This window comes from Mauremys reevesii, linkage group 4 (genome assembly GCF_016161935.1).
Source record: "Mauremys reevesii isolate NIE-2019 linkage group 4, ASM1616193v1, whole genome shotgun sequence".
NCBI lineage: Eukaryota > Metazoa > Chordata > Testudines > Geoemydidae > Mauremys > Mauremys reevesii.
The window spans coordinates 13,838,098-13,857,868 of NC_052626.1; the positions used below are offsets into that span (position 1 = coordinate 13,838,098).

The 19,771-nt window shown below is 42.5% G+C and overlaps 1 protein-coding gene across 2 annotated transcripts in view; it reads left to right on the forward strand.

Annotated features, from left to right (window-relative positions):
• The window catches only part of MNAT1 (MNAT1 component of CDK activating kinase), a 184,194-nt gene that overhangs the window by 124,164 nt on the left and 40,259 nt on the right, over positions 1-19,771 (forward strand). Inside the window, exons 8-9 of one of the 2 annotated variants that reach the window (XM_039537739.1) lie at positions 4,243-4,364; positions 12,206-12,260. In XM_039537739.1, coding sequence (XP_039393673.1) covers positions 4,243-4,364; positions 12,206-12,260 — 177 coding nt within the window. The remainder of the gene's footprint in view (positions 1-4,242; positions 4,365-12,205; positions 12,261-19,771) is intronic. The other variant, XM_039537741.1, reaches the window with a different exon arrangement.

Genomic DNA, 19,771 nt, shown 5'->3' on the forward strand with positions numbered 1-19,771 from the left:
ATTCAAATGGGAAATGAGGTTCAGTTTTGTAATGGTGAGGATAATTAGCCATTGGAATAACTGACCTAGGGAAGTAGCAAGTACTTTACCATCTGAAGTCTCTGAATCTAGGGCAGATGTTTTGCTGAAAGATAGGCGCTAGCTCAACTGCACATTACGGGGCTTCATCCAAGAATCACTCGGTGAAGTTCTGTGGCCTGTGTGACACAGGAGGTTACACTACATGATCGTAATGGTTCCTTCTTCTTGCCTCTAAAATCTGTGAAACTCCATAGACCAAGACTGATGAAACACAGCTGCCCTATGCTGCCAATTGCAGCGAAGGCAAAAAGGGGGATGGAGGATGGGCTTTTGCAGCAGCACAGTGGGTGAAAGAGGATGAAGTCTGACTCAGCCTAGCACTGCTCTTTTCTGTGTGGTCCCGCACCTCCGTTAGCCAATCCCAGTGCAATTAGCAGTAGGTAAAAGTGTTGGGAGTGCACTGATGGCACCCTTAACAAAACAGTGATTGCAACAAACCCCTTCAGCCTCTGCCCTGCAATCTGAACTGGCTATTGGGGTATGTCTACATGGCAATGTAAGCCTGTGGTTAGTGGGATTCGAGTCACTTGACCCTGGGTCTTGAGCATCTACACTCATTGTTAATTCTACGTTAAGAATTTTCTAGCCCAGGCTTGAACCTGGGGCTCTGGTGTCCACACTACAACATGCAGACCCAAGTCAAACCATATGTCATACTCCTTTGTGCTATCCCGAGAGCCGCTTACTCTTGCTCTTTGACAGGGTGCATTGGGGAAAACTTTGCTGTCCACCGTGCAAGTTACGGGAAGTTTGAACAGCTGCAAACACAGCCTGCAGAGCAACATGGAGGAGGTGCCTTTTGAAGAACTCCTGCTTGTGCTTTTGCTCCTGTGTCAGGAATTGGGCAGAGCTTCCGTGAGATGCCGGTGGATGTTTTGGTGGCGTTTTCTGACCCACCTGAGGCACCTGGCAAGGCTTATGATGGAGTAGGCAGAGTCAGAGGACAAGGAGTACCCAGGCATGGCAGACTTGCATTGGCTGATGCTGCTCAGTACACTCAGTATAGCTGCTGATGCCCCCTACATAGACCAGCACAGGGCTGGTGGAATCACACTGTTACTTAGACCTGAGATGACCAGCAGTGGGTCCAGAGCTTTTGCATTAAGAAAGCTGCATTTCTGGAGCTTTGTGAGCAGCTTGCCGCCAACCTCCAGCATAAAAGACAAACACATGAGGGCATCCATTCCCGTCCAGAAGCAGGCTGCTTAGCTGTCTGGTAGCTGGCTACCCCAGACTGCTACAGGTCCGTTGTGGCTTACCCGAAGGTGGAGGCATAAAAGACATTCCTGAGGTAATTGCTGGCTTTAAGAGAATGGGGTTTCCAGACTCTGCCAGGGTCGTTGATGGAATTCATGTGCCCATACTTTGCCCTCCTCAAGGAGCACAAATACATAAATCGCAAAGGGTACCACTCCATCTACACAACACAGACCCCTGCCCTGCGTTCTCCTTTCTCTTCTTTCCCCATTTGCCACGCACTTGACGCCTGGGGAGGGAGGGTGGAAGTATCCACAGGGGAGAGGGCCAAGATGGAGGACTGCGTGGTGCTAAGTTCCCCAACTGCTCATGGGGCCTGATTGCGTGGGCCACCTGGCCGTGGAGTTTTTCCAAGCTGTTTTACTACGTCCCAGGGTATGGCACAGGGCACTCAGGCCATGCTGTGGGAGAGGCAGCAGGAGCCAGTACTCTTGATGCCATGATTGATATCAGCCACTCAAACGGCTCTCTCTGCTGAGCTCTGTTCTCCTCCCTTAGCCATCATTCCTGTTCCCAGAACTGCAAAGCCAAGTGTATGCTCCTGTGCTGAAACCCTGTCCTCAAGCTGCGTGGCCAGCCTCAGCTTTCCTCTTGCCTCTCACCAGGCCTTTTCTTTAGCTGCAAGTCCCCCCTGTTTCTGGTACTAGACCTGCTTGTTGGCCCTCTCCAAACATCAACCATAGGGTGATTACAAAAACACTTCCTCTTGGAACAGTCCACAAAGGTGTGTTTCAGGTTTGTGCTGCACTGTGGGTGAGCTGTGGCAGTACTGCAGCCGGTCCAAGTCAGAGGATTATTGCCTCAAATAAGGAGCACAGAAGAAATCCTTGTGGAAGTTTCAAGGGCATAAAATATTACTTTTCCAAACTGAAATTCAGTATATTGTGAGAGGGATGTTTCAGTCCATAGAAGCTCCCTGCACACAGTCTGGTTAATCACAGCAAAATAAATGCAGAGACAATGGTAAGTTTAAAAATTCAATGTTTTTGTTTTCTAAAATGTCAGAACTACTTGGGGCAGTCAGTGGCCTGGCTACAAAAGCTTTTTCTATCATTTCAGGCCTTTCACATTTTGGAGGATGTAACTGTTCTTATGGTGCCTGATTGGCAAAGGGAAATGTTATTACAAGCTGCTGGTGGGAAACCCGCAGTGTATACAGCTGAAATATTCAAATATCTAGTGACTGAACAGCACAGCTAGGAGTGGAGTTGAATTTTTAAACCTAAAGGTTTCCACGTGCATAGTCCATAATGGGGGGTCACATGATGAGAGCAATTTTTTATAAAATATACAAGTTATGGACACTTGAATGTATCCGTTGACAACTTCAGATGATATTGAGATGCTGTATATGCCTTAAAGTATTGTGGGGTACAGTTGAAGTTTCAGCCTTACTTTTGCATTTCCTGATTTCTTTGAGTGACTGGTTGCTCAGTTTTAACATTGGTGTTTTTGGCATAGAAATAATAGTATGAAAGCTAGATTGAATAACTAACTTCAGAACTTTATTTCTCATGATAAATTCTCCTTTAAAGTGCCTGAAGCATGCAAGGTATCACCTTAGCAATGCCCCAATGCTGCTGTGCAGTGTAGAGAGAAGGAAATTGAAATGATCGCTTCTCATCACATGCATAATCCATTTGCAGTAGAAAACTTCGCCTCCATTGAGATCTCAACCAAACTGGAAGGCCTCTGGCTCTGACCTAGTTTTCTCTATCACTGATAGCATTTCTCCTGACCAGGTGGTCCTCAGTTTTCCTGTCTGCCTTCTATATGTTTAAGCAAAGACTTCTAAGCTTGTAGTTCAGGGAGGCCATTGTACCAGAATTACACACACGTGTGACATCCTCCACTCCTTCCTCAGTTAACTTTAACATGATGTGCTAGGCTGTGAGCCCCTTGTGCCCATTGGTGAGTAGTTACTTACATGAATAGCGCCTTTGAATCCACTGAGTTGAGTAAGCGTTCACCAGTGGGAGTCAGGGCTCCGTGCAGCCTAACCCTATGTAAAGATTCAACACTTCTGTCTTCAAGTGAGCACACATGCAATGCTACCATTTTCCTAAAGGGTACCCAGATTGTCTTGGAGTATCATAGTGCTCTCGGTTCTGCTGCTAGTAATTTTGTCAGCACCGTAGGATAAAGTAGAAAATTGAAACTCTGTGAAAGATCAACAAATCTGTGCAGAATGTCACACAGCACCATCTGTTAACTAGGCTCTATCTCTTTCTTTGACTCTCCTTTCAAACCCCAAATCTCCTGTTTTGAGAGTTTGGAGCGATAGGAGCTTTAAAAGGAATTTCAGCTGTTTGTTTCTTTGTGGTCTGAAGGCCTTGAAAAAGTACCATTTGGAATTAAAATTTTATATTTGCGTGTTTCTATATTTTAGTTACGGAACAAATGGGAGTTTGCAATGAATTGTGTTCCACTGTAAAAGTCTATCACCAGAGCCATTATATATGGTAGCTTAGAAAGCCCTGCAGAGCGAAATTAAAGTCACTTTGCTTTCTAATTAGGGCTTTCAGGAAATCATTGATTACAAAATCAAATACAATTGCTCAGAGACATTAGTTTGATATTACTTCTGATAAGTGAAATTTTTACGTAATTTCACCAGTGAGTCTGGAAGCAGCTACACTCTCTTTGATGGCAAGACTGATTTCACTAAAGCTCTTCCTCTTATCCCGCTAAAGAATTATAGCTAACAAAACATTAGTTCCAGACTGTAGGTCCAGTATAGAATTAAAATTACCATGGAAATGGCTAATATAATGGACAATATGTTGTTTAAAGGTGGACTGATCATCACATTAAGTGTAAACTTACCCCACCCAACCTCCATGAAGGAGCCAGCAAAAAAATTATGGCACATTTTAAAGATTCATTGTTGTTCCTTTTCAACAGAGTCAGCATATTTCATTAGCGCCCATCCAAAAACTGGCGGAAGCGTTGTATGAGTATCAGCCACTGCAAGTCGAGACCTATGGACCACAAGTTCCGGAAACTGAACTGCTAGGAAGGTTAGGGTAAGTACCACATTAGATCTTTAATCTCCGTGAATGTTACCATCTTCACTTTGCCAGCAGCATATAGATGTTGTGTTTCTAAAAAGTATCTTAATGAAATATTAGACTTCCTGCACAACCATCGTTTTGTTTGGGTGGATAAGCTAAATTTTTTTTGTGCTGTAGCCTTTATAGATCTATTGAGAGCTAAACTGGATCACATTAGTGTTTTTTAAGGTTGTCGTTGGCAGCCATAGTGAAGTAGCTGTTCATTTTCAGTCGCACTGTATTAAAGAGTAAATAAATAAAAAACCAGGGCTTAATTTACCCAGCAGTTAGCCAGTAAAAATATCAAAGCTGGGCCTTTTGCCATGGCAAAGGGTAGATTTACTCACTGACTGCCATCTACAGTTAAACAACGTTTGTGAGAAATGAAGCATAGAGCGTAACTTTGTCAAAGTGTAATGCAGGGCTGGCCCAGCAGTTTGGCTGCATTGCAGTGTGCGGCCATGTTTGGAAGGGAACTTAGGAGCCTGGTGTTCCAAGGTAATGGAGACTAAATAGCACAATAGTGGCATGCCTGCTCTCCGCCAACGAGGTTAGTAGCTGAACACCCGCTAAACACGTGCACGACCAGCCAGATGGATAGTGTCATTGAGCTGGGTCTGGCTGACTTCAAGGTCATGCACCCTTGTTACTTCTAGAAAACACATTGCAGAACAATGAAAATGCAGGATGTCGGGGAAGAAACAAAATAAAAAAAATAATCCCAGAATGTGCATACAGGAGAACTGAGACTCCAAAATACCAATGAGAGAGTATAGCGGGGAGGGACTCTTTGATATGCATCTTGGGCCTGATCCAAAGCCCACTGAAATCCAAGGAAAGATTCCCATTTACTTCAGTGAGCACTGCCAACATGTGCTGTTGTGTTTTCAGATGAGAAATTACACTCCTCATCCTGGGAGGGCATAGAGGTCTCAAAAAAGGTTTTAAAACACAGTCAGTCCTGAGGGATAAGCAGTCTAAAATTCAGTACTGCTGAAAGACCTTCAAGCTTGTCTAGAATCACTTATTGTTCGTGTTCCCATGTATTCCTGATGCCTATCGTTTTCATTATCTGATATCAAGTTTATCAGAGCAAATATTCATCAGCTATCCCAACCCGGACATAGCTGGAGCCGGCATTCACCACCTGTTCAAATCACAGCTGTGGGGGCCTCTGCTGCAGGGGGAGTTCTGAAGCTCCGTCAGTCATGGACCTTCTTACAGATGAAAATGTTTTGGGGGGGGGGAATAAGTCTTTCTGTGGGGAGCCCCCTAGGCATTGGCAGTTCATGTATAACATATATCCTGGGTAACTTGTGCGCAGTGAGAGCTATGTCCATAATATCTAAGTGTGGGTGATGCTTGTTCCAGGAGAATTCAGCTTCTTGAAAAGCGAACCCCCTCTAAGTACTGCATGGCTTCAGTCTAGCTGCTAATGTTACATACAATAGCCCCAGTCTTGCAAATACTTATGCTCATGCTCTGGAGAAGCATGGTCAGCAAGACCCACTTAGCAACGATGCTCAGGAAGAGGTAGGAGTAGTCTGGCAGTGTGTGTGTGGGGGGATGTCTCATCTCTTCCTGCATGGGATGGCCTCAAGAATGCAATCCCACTTGTCTGCCAAATGCAGGTGATGAAAGAGTTTGAGTGATTTGGCGGATATCATCTGCCACATGTGGAGAAGCTGTGAATTTCCCAAACTGAGTCTAGAGGCCTTTTGTAATTTAAAAACAAATATACCCATCCTGCATGTGCCCTGCTGTTACTCCTCAAATCCTATTACACTGGGTATTTTTAATATAGTAGACCATGCAGCACCCTACTCCTTTATATATTGGTTTCTGTATTTGCATGAACTCATGCTCATCTGCTGATGATAAATGCTTAACAAATCTGTTGTGGTCCCATGGCTGGCCTTAGAGGCAGCTGCAAACAGCTGGCTGAATGAGGCAGATGAGTTGAGCATAATGGTGTTACATGCTCCTGCTGAAGACTTTTAGCTCCCTTTCAACTTGAACCTTATTACAAAGGTTAAATTTAAAAGGACACAGATTCTCAGTTTCTCCAGCTCTCTCTCTCCTTGTCCCCCTCTGAAGTGAATATTTTCGTTGGTCTATGCAAATTAGCGAGGTTTCACTTGATCATTCAGATTTCTCAGTTTTATAATACTGTAGTTAGTCATAGACTACAGCAAAATTTCTTGCCCCTATAATAATATTGCAGCTTGAAAACTGCAATGTATTGCTTGCTGGACAGTTCCCCAAAACATGCAAACTTCAGTTCATCCAAACCTCAGGAACCAAGATTTTTGCAAATACACTGCCAACCTAGTGTGGAGCCTTTACATTTATTCTGGTAGCATCTTTTATTGATTTTAAGATATTGTTTATTACCTTCGAAGCACTCAACAGGCTGGATCCTTCAAATATTCTGGTCTTAACCTCATATTTTCCACAACATTCACATCAATCTTGAGAGCAAGGAAGGCTGCTCCTTTTGTAGTTTGCTGGAGTCTGCTGAGAACAAATGGGGTGATTAGCACCAAGAGTAAGAAAGAGGATTATTTTAGGACTCTTCTTACTTTTCTTTTTTCTAAAAAATGGTGGTTCATATTTAAATTGTCCTATACCAGTTACTCACTAGGCTTCAGATAATTAAATTGTGTGGGGACTGATGAGCTCTGCAAAGCGTGCCATTTCTCAAACGTTTTGGGCAAGCCACATGGGAAAAATCAGTGTTCAAATAGTTTTTTAAAAATTGTTTCCAAGCTGTCAAAGGAAAAGGGTAACTAAGTGCTACAACTTTTTGCTGTTTTGTAACCTTCATGAGTGTTTTTGCTCTCAACTCCTTTAAAAGCCTGAAAATAATTAAGAAATAGATTTTCAACACAAATGAATGGCAGCATATATATTTTTTCCCCCTCTGGTGCGGCTCAGGAATAGTTTCCCGAATCACTGGTATATAGATTATTTTCCCAAATTACGTGTGTTTTTATGGCAATTATTATTTGCTCCTGACAAGATGCAAACAAGGATTGAACTTTGTCAGTGGGCGTTAAAGTTTCTCATTGCTAACTGCTAATTGAGATTTCCCTGACTACTCTTCGATTTGGTTAGTATAGGGAAATCTCAGTTGCTGGCAATGCAAGGCTACTTTTCTCGTAATCCTGGCTTTTAGTGTTTAAAATTAAAAATATGAGGTTTTGGTGCTGGTCTGTAATTGAGATGCGAAACGGGTAAAAATAATTAGCAACAAAACTGAACATAAATCCTGTTGCTGGTTCTGCAATTCAACTCTTTCACATGTAGGGTAATAATGGACTTCTGCTCAAAAAATATCCCTTGATACTGGTAATCAGGATAACGATAGTCCAGATCCTTAATTTTCCACTTGGTTAAAATTTAAACAGAAATTTGTGGTGACCCAAATCTGAATACCTCTGAACACCTTGAACCTTGTTGTTCTGGGTATAGATAATACATCAAAGATTGCGAGGCGCTCACCTTAGATGGATAGATCAGAGCAGTCCCCGGGTCATACACTGGATAATGATCAAATGTCCATGCTGATATTCCTAGATATATCAGCTTCAGGTGGTGGTGGTGATGGTACGGCTGTTGGGTGACTCAATGCCGCCTTTTGAGCATTCCTAGAGGGGAATGGCCAACAGTAGCTCATCTTTCCTAAGCGTCCATTCATGAGTTCACAGAGTTCTGTCTGGTCTCCCCTTCTATTCAATGTGTATAGGTGACCATTGGCAGAGTTAGTTCAGGGTCTTGGGCTGCATGTCTTCATTATATTGATGGAGCCCAACTCTATACTTTTGTCTTATCTAACACCATACAGTGTTGCCAAGTGCCTTACCCGTGGTCTGTTTGGGACTGATATGTGAAGGAATGCTAGCTTACTAAAGCTCAATTAGGAAGAATGAGGTGAAGCTGGTAGGTTATGAAAAGCAACTGAGAAATAAGTTCTCCATTGAAGCTGTGTCTGTGCACACCATTTACTACTAGAGTTTGCAACCTGAAGGTATTGTTGGCGCTCCAGCTGCTGTTAGATGGCCATGTAGCAGCAGTATCCAAAAAGGCTCTCTTTCATCTCCATTTGACCAGGGGATTGAGATCTCTTCTTTTGGATGCAGACCTCGCTACTGTGATCCATGCTCTCTCACTTCTGCAGCAATGACTGTAATACACTTACACCTGAAATCCACCCCAGTGCTCAGCAATATGCATAGATGGCCTGTTGGTTTCTGGGTGGAGTTTTAAAGTGTTGGTAGAGCCTTTAATAGTGTGAGACCTCTCTGCCTGAGACCTATGCAGTACTGGCATGGCTGTGCTCAACAGAGAAACTCAAGCTGGCATCACTTGATTTAAAGGAGAGAGAACTGCTAGCATGGTGTTCCGTGTGAGACACCTTTGGGACTTGGGAACTTCCGCTTGTCTCTGGTCCAAAATAGCCCAGATGCACTGACCTTTGTATAATACTGCAGGGCCCATTGATTTACACAGGCTTTCAGGGTGGAGGTGTTTAAAATACAATTTTCTTTCTGGTTGGTTACTTTTTAGTTTTGAAATAGGTGGAAGATGCTGGGTGTGTTTGTGATTGTACTTTGAATTTATGCCTGCGGGTCCTGGTACCTGGAATATGCAGGATTTTTCATACTTATAAATCAAGAGAAATTTTACAAAATAACTTGCAGATATGTTGATTGAAAGAGTAAAACAGAAACTGGGAACTGACTCAATCATCTTCCCTTACTCATGTCAGTAATACCGCTGACTGAGAGTGTTAATCTTTGCTGTTATGTAACCTTAATTCAAAAAAACCTAAGGATCAAAACAATGTCTTTTTTTTTGTTGTCCCTCTGATGTCTTTTAAGCACATCAGGACAGTTTGGTGCACCTAAGGCTGGCAGGATTTGCTGCATTATGTTCTCTCACTAAATGCAGCAGTGGAAGTGCCACATGCTACTTACTACTGTACATTTTTGTAACTTGAAAATCTGCTTATGATTAGAAATTATGAGAAAAATCTGAACTTCATGCCTTGTAATTTAAAAACATCATCCATGGTGGGCCTGATTCTTATTTACACTTTACACAACCTCTGACAGAGTGAAGAGGCCTGAAATTACAACGATGTTTTATTAATTCCATTTGCACTACTTTAAGACCTCTTTACATTGCCAGAGTGCTGTACTGGAATTGTTGTGTAAATGAGATTCAGGCCTTGTGAGTTCAAAAATATAGTAATGTTTATATTTGCCCATATAACATTGTCTATGCAATGGAAATTATCTTTTTTTCCCCTAAAAGTGTCTCTAAAGGCATCCTGGGTAAATATATTTGAATCATGGAAAATTAAGCTGACAGTAGATTCAAAGATTTAAATGTGTTTTGAAAAAAATATGATTTCCCTTTATCTAGCCATTTGTTTTCAAATATAACCACATTATTTAGAGCAGTGGTCAAGTAAGGCCATTCCTTTTTTTTTTTTTTTTTGGTAGGTGAACTGCCATTGTGACAGATAATATCTCATTAGCACTTTTAAAAGATAAACATAAACAAAATGATGTTTTAAGAGCAAACAATAAGTATTGAAACAAGATTGGGCTTCTGTGGGATTTCTCACATGAGTAAAGCAAGTAGATTTTTTTGTAAATGTAACAACGGGGTTGATTCCTTCTTTTTTTTTTTCTTTTTTTTTTCTAGTTCAGAACAGTTCAATTATTTCAAATTTCAAATGAGGACAAGGCTATTTTTCAGCTCTGTTACAACTGCAGTAGCTTTTCATTTGTAACCTTCATTTCAAGTAGAAAGCATGGGCATGTTTCTTTGTTGTGCAATGTTTGTAGCATAATTTGAAACATATGTAGTGTTCTGGAACTTTTGTTTTGAAATGACTAATATAATTTCTTAGCTGTCAATCAGAGTGATTTTTAAAGAGGTGATAGTAATGATCGTCTTTGAGCTGTTTTAAAATCCTTGTTAGTCTGCTTCTCAATCAAGTCAGTTGCTTAACCTGAGTCTCTGCATTAATTTCCAATAAAATAACAGAATCGATTGGAAGGGGTACCAGGGCCTCCGAATTCCAAAAATTGTAACAGATGATTTTTCACATCAGCTGTCTTCCGACAGGGGAATACAGATATTTTTTGAGCCTTACGAAAGGAGAAAAGCTTGAATGTGTGGCTCTCCAAGTTGATCTGTTTTGGCCCATTGATTCTGAACACTAAGTTCATTCTGCTTCCGGAATATAGTTTCTTAGCAAGCTCAGTCATCAGAGAGCCGAAATACTGAGTAATGGTAAGGAAGGTCTGATTTGCAACGTATACTTTGCAGTTGCTGTCCCTTTATTCTTATAGGAATTCTGTTGGCTAGCAGGGCACACATTCTGATTTCCAACAAGTTTCCTGTCCTAGAGCCTTATACAAATCCCTTTGAAGTCAGTGGAAAGATTCTGATTGACTTCATTAAGCGTTGAATCTGGCGGCCGATAAATGAGAATTGGCAGGTAGGAGGTGGAGTATTTATGCGTTGAGGACATAACTGTATCTGGACACCTTTCTATGCAGTGTATCCGCACTTTAAAAAAAACAACAAACCTACTTGTACACACTTTGCAGTGAGCAGCTTTGAATAAAGACTTGTGAAGAAAACAGTTCACCCGCATGCTATATTTTATATATTGGATATGCAATAGAGTAACTAGTGCATTTCCTTCTTCAGAATCGAATGGGAAGGGAAGGTATAGCAATTCATAAACAATGTTAATTTTGAGCTGATTTAGGAGCTGGTTTTATTGCTTTAACATACTACTTGAAATCCTGCAGGTTTTGTTATAAGGGTTTGGAATGCTGAGGGTTTATACGGGAGAGGCAGATAAGTGCTGGTTTTTTCAGCTGAATGGAAATCAGCCTGTAGTATGTCTGAAGTCTTACTGTTTAAGAAATCGACTTTTTGGCAAAAATATCATATGAACATTTCAAATGGTGTTTTGCATGGAGCTCTTCTGTCAAGGTCATTAGAAATTGAATATATTAATAGTGGACTGCTTTTGAAACAGAGTTTTACTTCCTGCCTGCCCACCTGTGGGCATAGTGTGGGTTCTGTAACTGTAAAGGGTCTCGGGAGAGTTATAAAAGCAAAGAAAATGGAAAATGTATCAAGAAACAAGAAGGGAAGCCTGCGTACACCATGTAGTTACTTATATTTAAAGTTGGCGGCAGTTGTATATGTACCACTAAATTAACCTCAAAAGCTGGTCATGACAGCAGAATGTCCATAGTAATTGTTTTTGTTGGCGTTTGGCTTCAGAATTAACTCATCGATCTAACATGAACCTCTGTGCTTGGAATACTAGTCTGGTAATGTTGTTGTTTTTTTTTTTTACCTTTTTTATGCAATCATGGAAAAAATATGTTTCTGCTCGAAGCAGTTGTCAAACAAGCTTCTTTCATCGACAATCAGACACAGGGCAGCTGAATAAGGCTGTTTAGTCTAGAGTAAATACTCAAGAGATTACAAGGTCACTGTAGGAAATGTAATTATACCATTTATTCCAGAACAGTCTTTTGTAGTGTGGGCTTGCAGAATACTAAATCATGATGTTTATTAAATGTGTGTATATTTATATATAAATTAAAATTCAGCACCGACCTTTGAGAGAAGAGGAGTGTTGAGTAAACTGCACTAAAAAATTAAAATGGTAAATAGCGATAAATATTAAACGGGCTTCAAAAAGCCATGATTCACATTTTGGCTTTATTATTGGGCTCACTAAGGGGCAAATCCTGCTCTTGTCTTCGCAGGTGTCAAAGCTTCCCCTTCAGGAGTGCAGTTGTGCTGTGCAGAGCAGTGGAGCAGGTGGAGATGTCTCTTCGGGGGTTGTGTGCCGCCTATGTGATAGAGAGCCTGGCTCTAAGGGGCTCATTCATATTAGCATTAGGAAGGTTTAGGGTCCAATGTACTGAGTTCTCCCAGATCTGTTACCCTCCAAAACCAAAGTTCTCCCTCCATTTTGACATACCCGAGGGATGGTTACTTGTGGTACTTCTTGCTCAGTGTCGGGACTGGGTGAGGAGCCCCGCTCCTTGATTTCCTGGTCAGAAGATCTTGCCTTTGTGGGACCTGTGCATGCAGTTTTAAAGCTTCCATAACTTTCTACCTTTTCATGGAATTTTACCTTTTCAATCTCCCCTTTCTCTCCCCCTTGCCTTGCCCTTCTTAATTCTTTCTCTCTTCTGTCTCCCCACAATGCAGCAGGCCTCTGCATTGGGAATTGTACTGCTGGTATCAAGATTATGGCTAGGGCTAATTCCTGATTATGTTCCACATGGAATGGCAGCCTTCCTTGCCCCCGCCCCTTTTCTCCCCTTCCCCCAGGAACCGGAGAGTCCAAATGTCTTCAGAGGATCCTTCTCCAGCTTCCGTTGTTGTTTCTGGCACACAGCCACAAATAATGCTATTCAAACCCAGTAGTATCAACATTACAGTGGCATCATGGCTGTAAGAAGAGTAAGGAACTGAGTCAGTCTGATAATGGTCCTTCAGAGCATGGGAAGGCACAGCCCAACAACATACCAAGTACCACTGGAGAACTACCTCCTCTTGCTCCTGCTCAGAACCTTGGCCTCCCCAACAGACCACAAGAGGCACTTAGATGGATGTTCACAGCAGTGTGTTGTCCTCTCCACCCTGGCCTATCCAGGCAGTCTGCCCTGTCATCCAGCCTAGACACCACCAGAGTTTCCACAGGGCTAAAAAATTAACTAAAAAGCTGAAGGGAAGGAGCAGCCTGTTCTGAATGACCCAGTTCCTCCCTCTCCAGGTCATGCAAGAAATCTAGGAAGTTGCAAGAATACAGCGAAGAGGTCCAAGAAACTGATGAGGTACGATGTTCTCAGACAGAGAGACTTCGCTCCTGGAAGAAGGGGAGTATTGGATCCAGATTCAGAAACACTGGAGGAGAATGGATAGGAAAGACTTGCCCACATCCTATTCACTATGAAACAAAGATCTGATGAGTTGCCACAACTCTTGTTTAGAGGCTTCTCCTGATCCAGACTCCAACAGCCCCAATGACAGTATATTTATTTTCTTTTGAGCAGAAACCCAACAAAGCATCTTGGCTATTATTAATGTAACTGTAGAGAAATTGATCAAATCAGAATCGGAGCAGCCAGTGAATTGAAGGCACCTTAACAGAAGTAATGAGTTCTTTAAAATTGTAGAAACAGTGCAACTTCTTGGCCTGGATTCCAGAAATAGATGCAGTAGTGGCGGAGACCACAGCCTTCCAAATGGGATTTGTTCCCAAAGTTCGAAATGGACCAAGAGATTGAAGTGGCTTTGCTGGCCCACCCTTGGGCAGCAAGCTTCCTGAAATAGTCTCTTCCTAGAAAGAATCTCACTTGAAGTCAATGAAGAGATTTTTGAGGATCAGGCTTATAGTTTTTCTTATTAAAAACTAAAATTGGATTGTGGGGGAGGGGCCGTTGGAAAGGGAGGATCTGGAGGTGGCCGGGTGAGTGTGTTGAGCTATTTTGGTGACTGAGCATGAGTGTGGGTTTTTTTTTGTTTGTTTGTTTGTTTGTTTGTTTTAGGATAAAAAAAAATTGAAGACCTTTCAGAAACTTTAATTTGTCCAAGGAACAGCAACGTGATTATTAGCTTGGACACAATTGCTTTAAGTTTTGGATGTCCAGATATGTCTAAATGGAAGGAAAACAGATGTAAAGGAATGAGCTGTTTTTGTTGGCGTTCTGTATTCATAAGTTTTTAATTTAAAAAAAACTGATCCTGAGACATGGAAGTCCACATGTTTAATTTATGTATCTCCTGCATCAGTATTTGCAGGATCAGGGCCTAGTAAATATTTGTGCAAATTAATGGTAGCTCATAAGGATTGGGTCTCTAGGGCTTTTAGTCCTAAGCATATAGACCACTACGGGAGCTGTTAGGGGCTCATAACTTTGGAAAAGTAGGTCACTTATTTAGGCCCTGATCCTGCAGGGACTTGTGTGTGCTTCACTTTATGCACTGTGACTTTGACTTCAAGTGGAACTTCTCGTATAAAGTGAAGCAGACTAGTAAGTCTTCGCAGGGTTGGGTGCTTAGCTATCTATATATAAATAAGGCTACGGTTTAGTCATGGGCATTTTTAGTAAAAGTCATGGACAGGTCACAGGCAATAAACAGAAATTCACAGCCCATAAACTGTCCATGACCTTTACTATAAATACCTCTGATTAAATCTTAGGTTGGGGGTCCCAGGGGGGCTGATATTCTGGGGGGCCCCCTGGGGCCAGCCCCATCGGCCACTGCTCAGGCTGTCTGCAGGCCACCAGCATCTGCTCTGATGGTCCCCAGGGCTAGCAGCTGGGGGCTGCCGAGCAGGCGCTGATCTGGCTGCCCCTGAGGCCGCTGTTCCGGCCAGTCCCCGGGGCCAGCCACACCAACTGATGCTCAGGCAGTCCCCGGGGCCACCCAAGCAGTGGCTGACGCGGCTGGCCCCAGGGTCGCCCGAGCAGCAGCCAGCGTGGCTGTCACCCGGGGCCAACTGCTTGGGCGGCCCTGGGGTCAGCCACACCGTTCACTGCAGAAGTCATGGAAAGTCCCGGAATCCGTGACTTCCGCGACTTCCATGACAGACATGCAGCCTTATATATAAAGTTCAGAACCAAATTTTAGGCTTCTATTTTTAAAACAAAGGCAATAATATTTTTAAAGATACTTTACATAAACCAACAGTGAAGATTTGGGCTTGCAAAAAAATATTGAGATGTTGGTTTTCCTGGCTTCAGAATAAAAATACTCCAGTCAGGCTGTGTTTCTAATAATGAAATAATGACTTGAACATACTCCGACTTCACAGATTAGCTATTGCTCAGGCTTGAAGGTAATGCTACCATGTTTTTGTTTCTTTACCTAAATGGTTTTAAATGTAAAAACATAAATCCTATGCAGTGGGAGTGGAAAAGGGGGGATGGTTTTCATTTGGCATAATTTCCTGTGAGACACAGTTCTAAATAAGGCCCATATTTACACAAGACAATACAGTTTTACATAGTAGTAGTATATCCAGCACATTTTAAAATTGTTTAGCCATCCCTGGGTATTTAATACCATCACAATAAATGTGTTTAATAAAGGTGAGTTAAGTTTGAAATAATTTTTGAATAATTTTACAGTAGAAACACCAGTTAAATCAACCCCCTTGCAGTAATAAATGTCAGAAAAACAATTAATTATACTTGCTTGCAACTGCAAAATCAATTGTGTGACTGTTCTTTTAAAACAGACTTTTACATTACTAAAGGCTAAACACTACGCTTCTGTAACTTGTCAGAATCAGGTTTTGGTTAATAGATATTTTCAGTGATGTAATGGGAACTTTTGGCAGTGAGTCAGAATATAATGGACTGTGATTAATGTTTTAATAAGTACTTTTCTTCTACTTATGATGCAGTGGTAAAATGGTTTCCTGCTCAAATTGATAGGAGAACAGCAGGTGTGCATACATATTTTTTTCTTTAAGAAAAAATAAGTTGTTTATCTTTTTAAGCAGAATTTCTTATATTTTTCTTTAATTCAAACATTGTTAGGTTTGTTTGTCTTTTTTCAGTCTTAGCAATTATTGATGTATGTAATCTGAAAGTGTACGCTACCTTGGAAACCTTTCCATTAGCTAAACAAATTGCTTTGCAAAAGAGGAAATTCATTAGTTTAAAAAAGAATTTTAATTTATTGATATTTTCTTCGGTAGAAGAGATTTATTTAAAAATAGCTTGATAGTAATTCAAATGAGTGTCTGAACAAAGTGTGATCCTGAAAACATTACAGGATTAGATTTCTTCTTAGAGTTGATGTAATATATTTTCTACACACTTGAGTTACTTTCGTGCTGAAGGTAGTAGTATTTTTCTACATTTGACATGTTTCCACAAAAAATCAAACTAATTTATTATTCAGTAACATTTATTTCATTACTACTCGATCTGGAGTTGCCACAGGGAAAGCGTTTTCTAGAGGACCAGTCAGCTGGAGTCCCAGTGAAGATATTTTCCCTAAGCAGCAAAGCTCTCGCTCTGTCCACGATAGGAGCATAGTCTATGGCTCTAATATGCTGCTTTTATGAGCTTATTCTCTAGCTGCCCTTTCTCTAAAGAACTGGAAAACATGGGGGTAACGGGGCTTGGTGGGATTAGTAGGTAAACTTCTCTCTAGTTCCTTTATTTCCTTCCCCCCACCCCCCCGTCCTCATAGGTGGCTGCAGACACAGTGCACATCCACCTGGGGATGAGTATTACTTAAGATTTATATGATAGTGATGCCTAGAGGTCAGCCAGGTTGGGGCCCCTTTGTGCTAGGCACTGTACAAACATTTAGAAAACGACCTTCTCTGCCCTCAGTTGTTTATAGGGTGAACGTGGCTCAGTTGGGCCTGCTCACACGCCTTGCAAGGCCACCACTGCAGCTCGGCCTAGACTGTTGAGGCTCACAGCATGTTAAGCTTTCTCACTCCAAAATGGTAGGCAAGCCTATCTGGCAAGGCAGACATGCATGACCAACAGAGCTGTGCAGGAAACTACACGTGAAGTGGCTGGCCCTGTAGAAGAGATTGCTCTGTCCCTGCTCCAAAGCAGGTGATCTCCCCTCCTCTCAAGAGTCTCTTGAACACCTTTTTGTCTGGAGATTTCTCCAAGGGACTTAGGGTCTGGTATGATAAATCTTTTCTCTCTCCACTCAGGAACCTCCATGACTCCTCCATTCTCAGGTACGTCAGCCTGACCTTAAGGAACTTGGACTGTTTCTTACAGGCATTTTATCAGCACAGTCATACTTTGTAACTTGAGAATTTTTGCCTAAGAGGCCACTATACCCCAGTTCTGTAGCAGTTCTGTGCCCCCGTGTCACCTGCTCTGCGCAGAAAAGGCTGTTCATGCACTTCCTCTACTCCCTACCACTTTTTCCATCTACATCACCTTCAGAGGAGACTTCAGAAGATGGACCCTGGCCACTGCCTTTATCTCCTGTCTCTCGCTCCTCAAGAAGGTACAAAGACAGAGGGAAGCATAGGAATAAACCCAAATAAACTACATCCCTCTTCTAACAGCAGGAAGGGGGAACCTCCTCTTCCCTAAGCTGAGAATGCACATTCAGGCGCTAATGGATTGGGCAAACTATTCGACTCTGATTATCTTGATTCACTTCACTTTAAATCGTGTGTGTGTGTGTGGGGGGGGGAATCTGGATACCAAGGTGATCTCAAAATGAGGAAGAACATGGGGGATCCTATTCCAGTTTCACTTCTGTGCATAGTTAATTTGGAATGGAAGATCCCACAAATGTGAGGTTTGTTAATAGACTTAGCCTTAAACTGTAAATGGTAAACAGCCCCCTACATTTTTCTTAGCCCCTTGGGTGGCTGCCTCCTTTTCTTCTCTCACCAAAAGAAAAATAGTCCCAGCAGAGGATAATGGCATCTTGAGATTCAGTGGATAAAATACTGGAGGATGTATTTAAGAGACTGTCATGGATTTGTAGCAGTTGGCTCAGTCCTTCTCCAACCCCAGGGAGTCCATTGGACATCTCCTAGGCCTCTTGGTTTCTTGGTTGAAAACAATCCCATGGGCCTTAGTTTACATGAGACATATATATATAACTCTTCCTGCTCCTTATCTGGGATTATCAAGGTGGAAACTATGTACCTTACCTCTATCCTGCCTCTACCATACTGGCACAAGTCATCCAGCCCTTACAACGGGCTGCCTGAAAGAAGATGTGCTGTTAGGGAAACCTGTGACTGTTCCAATCTGATGAGCGCTCAGATGAAGGAATCTGTCTTGCCAAAGTCGCTGGTCCAAAATGGGAACTTGAAAAAGCATCAACTGGCTAAAATGTTGAGCAATATGTAGCAGGCCCTGGAGACGACAGTGTTAGTGCAATGCAACAACTTCACTCATCCCCAACTTTCATACATTCCTTCAGACCACTCTTACAGCCGCCCGTTTAATATATGCCAAGTTCCCTTCCTTTCCTTCTTCTTACAGCTCTAGGAACCCCACTTGTTCCATAAAACAACAAAACACTGTTCCAAAGGATTGGTATTGCGCTCACTTGGGCTGTTAGGATGAGATTTAAAAAAACAACCAAAAAACCTTCAGCATTGGCCTAACTCTGCTCCCACTGATGTCAGTGAGAGTTTTAACATAGATTTGATGGGAGCAGAGAGAGGCCAGCACTTAGTGCTTTCAAAAATCCCACTCTCAGATTAAGCTCTTTGGGTCAGAGACTGTTTTTTGTTTGTTGCAATTCACACGTTGTACAGCAATGCATATACTTATAGCACTCAGAATATGGAGTTGGGCAGGAGCACCCAACTCGGTAGAGACCATTCATATGCTAGGTGGAAAAAAGGAATATGGTTGCTGCAGCTCCCTATGTCACAGGGAGTCTCAATGAGCGTGCCGACAGGTTGAGACTGCAGGCTCTTTGGCTACTGGAATAGTACTTCAGCCAAGTTGTTAGAGATCAGGGCTTTCTCAGGTGCTGTTGCCTGCTGGTTGACTTGTCTGTGTTTCACAACACAAACCAGTGTTGCAAAATCTTGAGCTATCTGGTAAGATCAGCTGCCTTTTATGTACACATGCACAGTAGCTGGTTTTACAGGATCTCTGCTGTGTACTTAAGATCAGAATCTGGCCCAAAAAGAAAAGAAGAATAGGCTTTTACCTCGTGGTAGGAGACTTATCTCCTGAGAAAATTACTTTGTGAGCTGTGGTAGCAAATTCTTTTAGAGATGAGTACTACACAGGGCCATGTCACAGGATGTACCAACCCCACACCAGGCAAGAAGAGGTAAAGAGCAGCTTTTGGCTCAGGCAGCCCCTCCCCACCTCTGCACCTGCAAGGCATGCCAATCTTGGGGGAGAAGCCAAGTCCTAAGAGATGGACAGACCTCTCCCCACTAGCCCCGAGGAAAGAACACCGCAGAGGACACAGCTAGCAGAGGCTTCCTGTGAACGCTGCACTATAGCCCTGAAGATGCTGAGTCAGGTACAGCTTGGCAGGGATCTCCTGAGAGGAGGGAGGCCAGGGCACATTCGAACTATTTTTGTGTTCTGCCTTTCCTTTGTAACTGTTCCTCTGGGAGATAGGGAAGAAGGCATAGAGGCAGGCTGCCATAGGAAGAAGCCCAGGGACAGAAAAGGAGGTTGGAACATGCAGACATTAGCCATGTGCTCCTGGGCCCTGGCTGGAGGGAGGGACTGGGTTTCCTATAAGGCCTGGGGAAAGCTCCAGACACGGGTCATAAGGCCTAGTGGGCCTGGGTGTGCTGTTGGAGCTTGAAACAAGGCTGCCAGACTGTTACC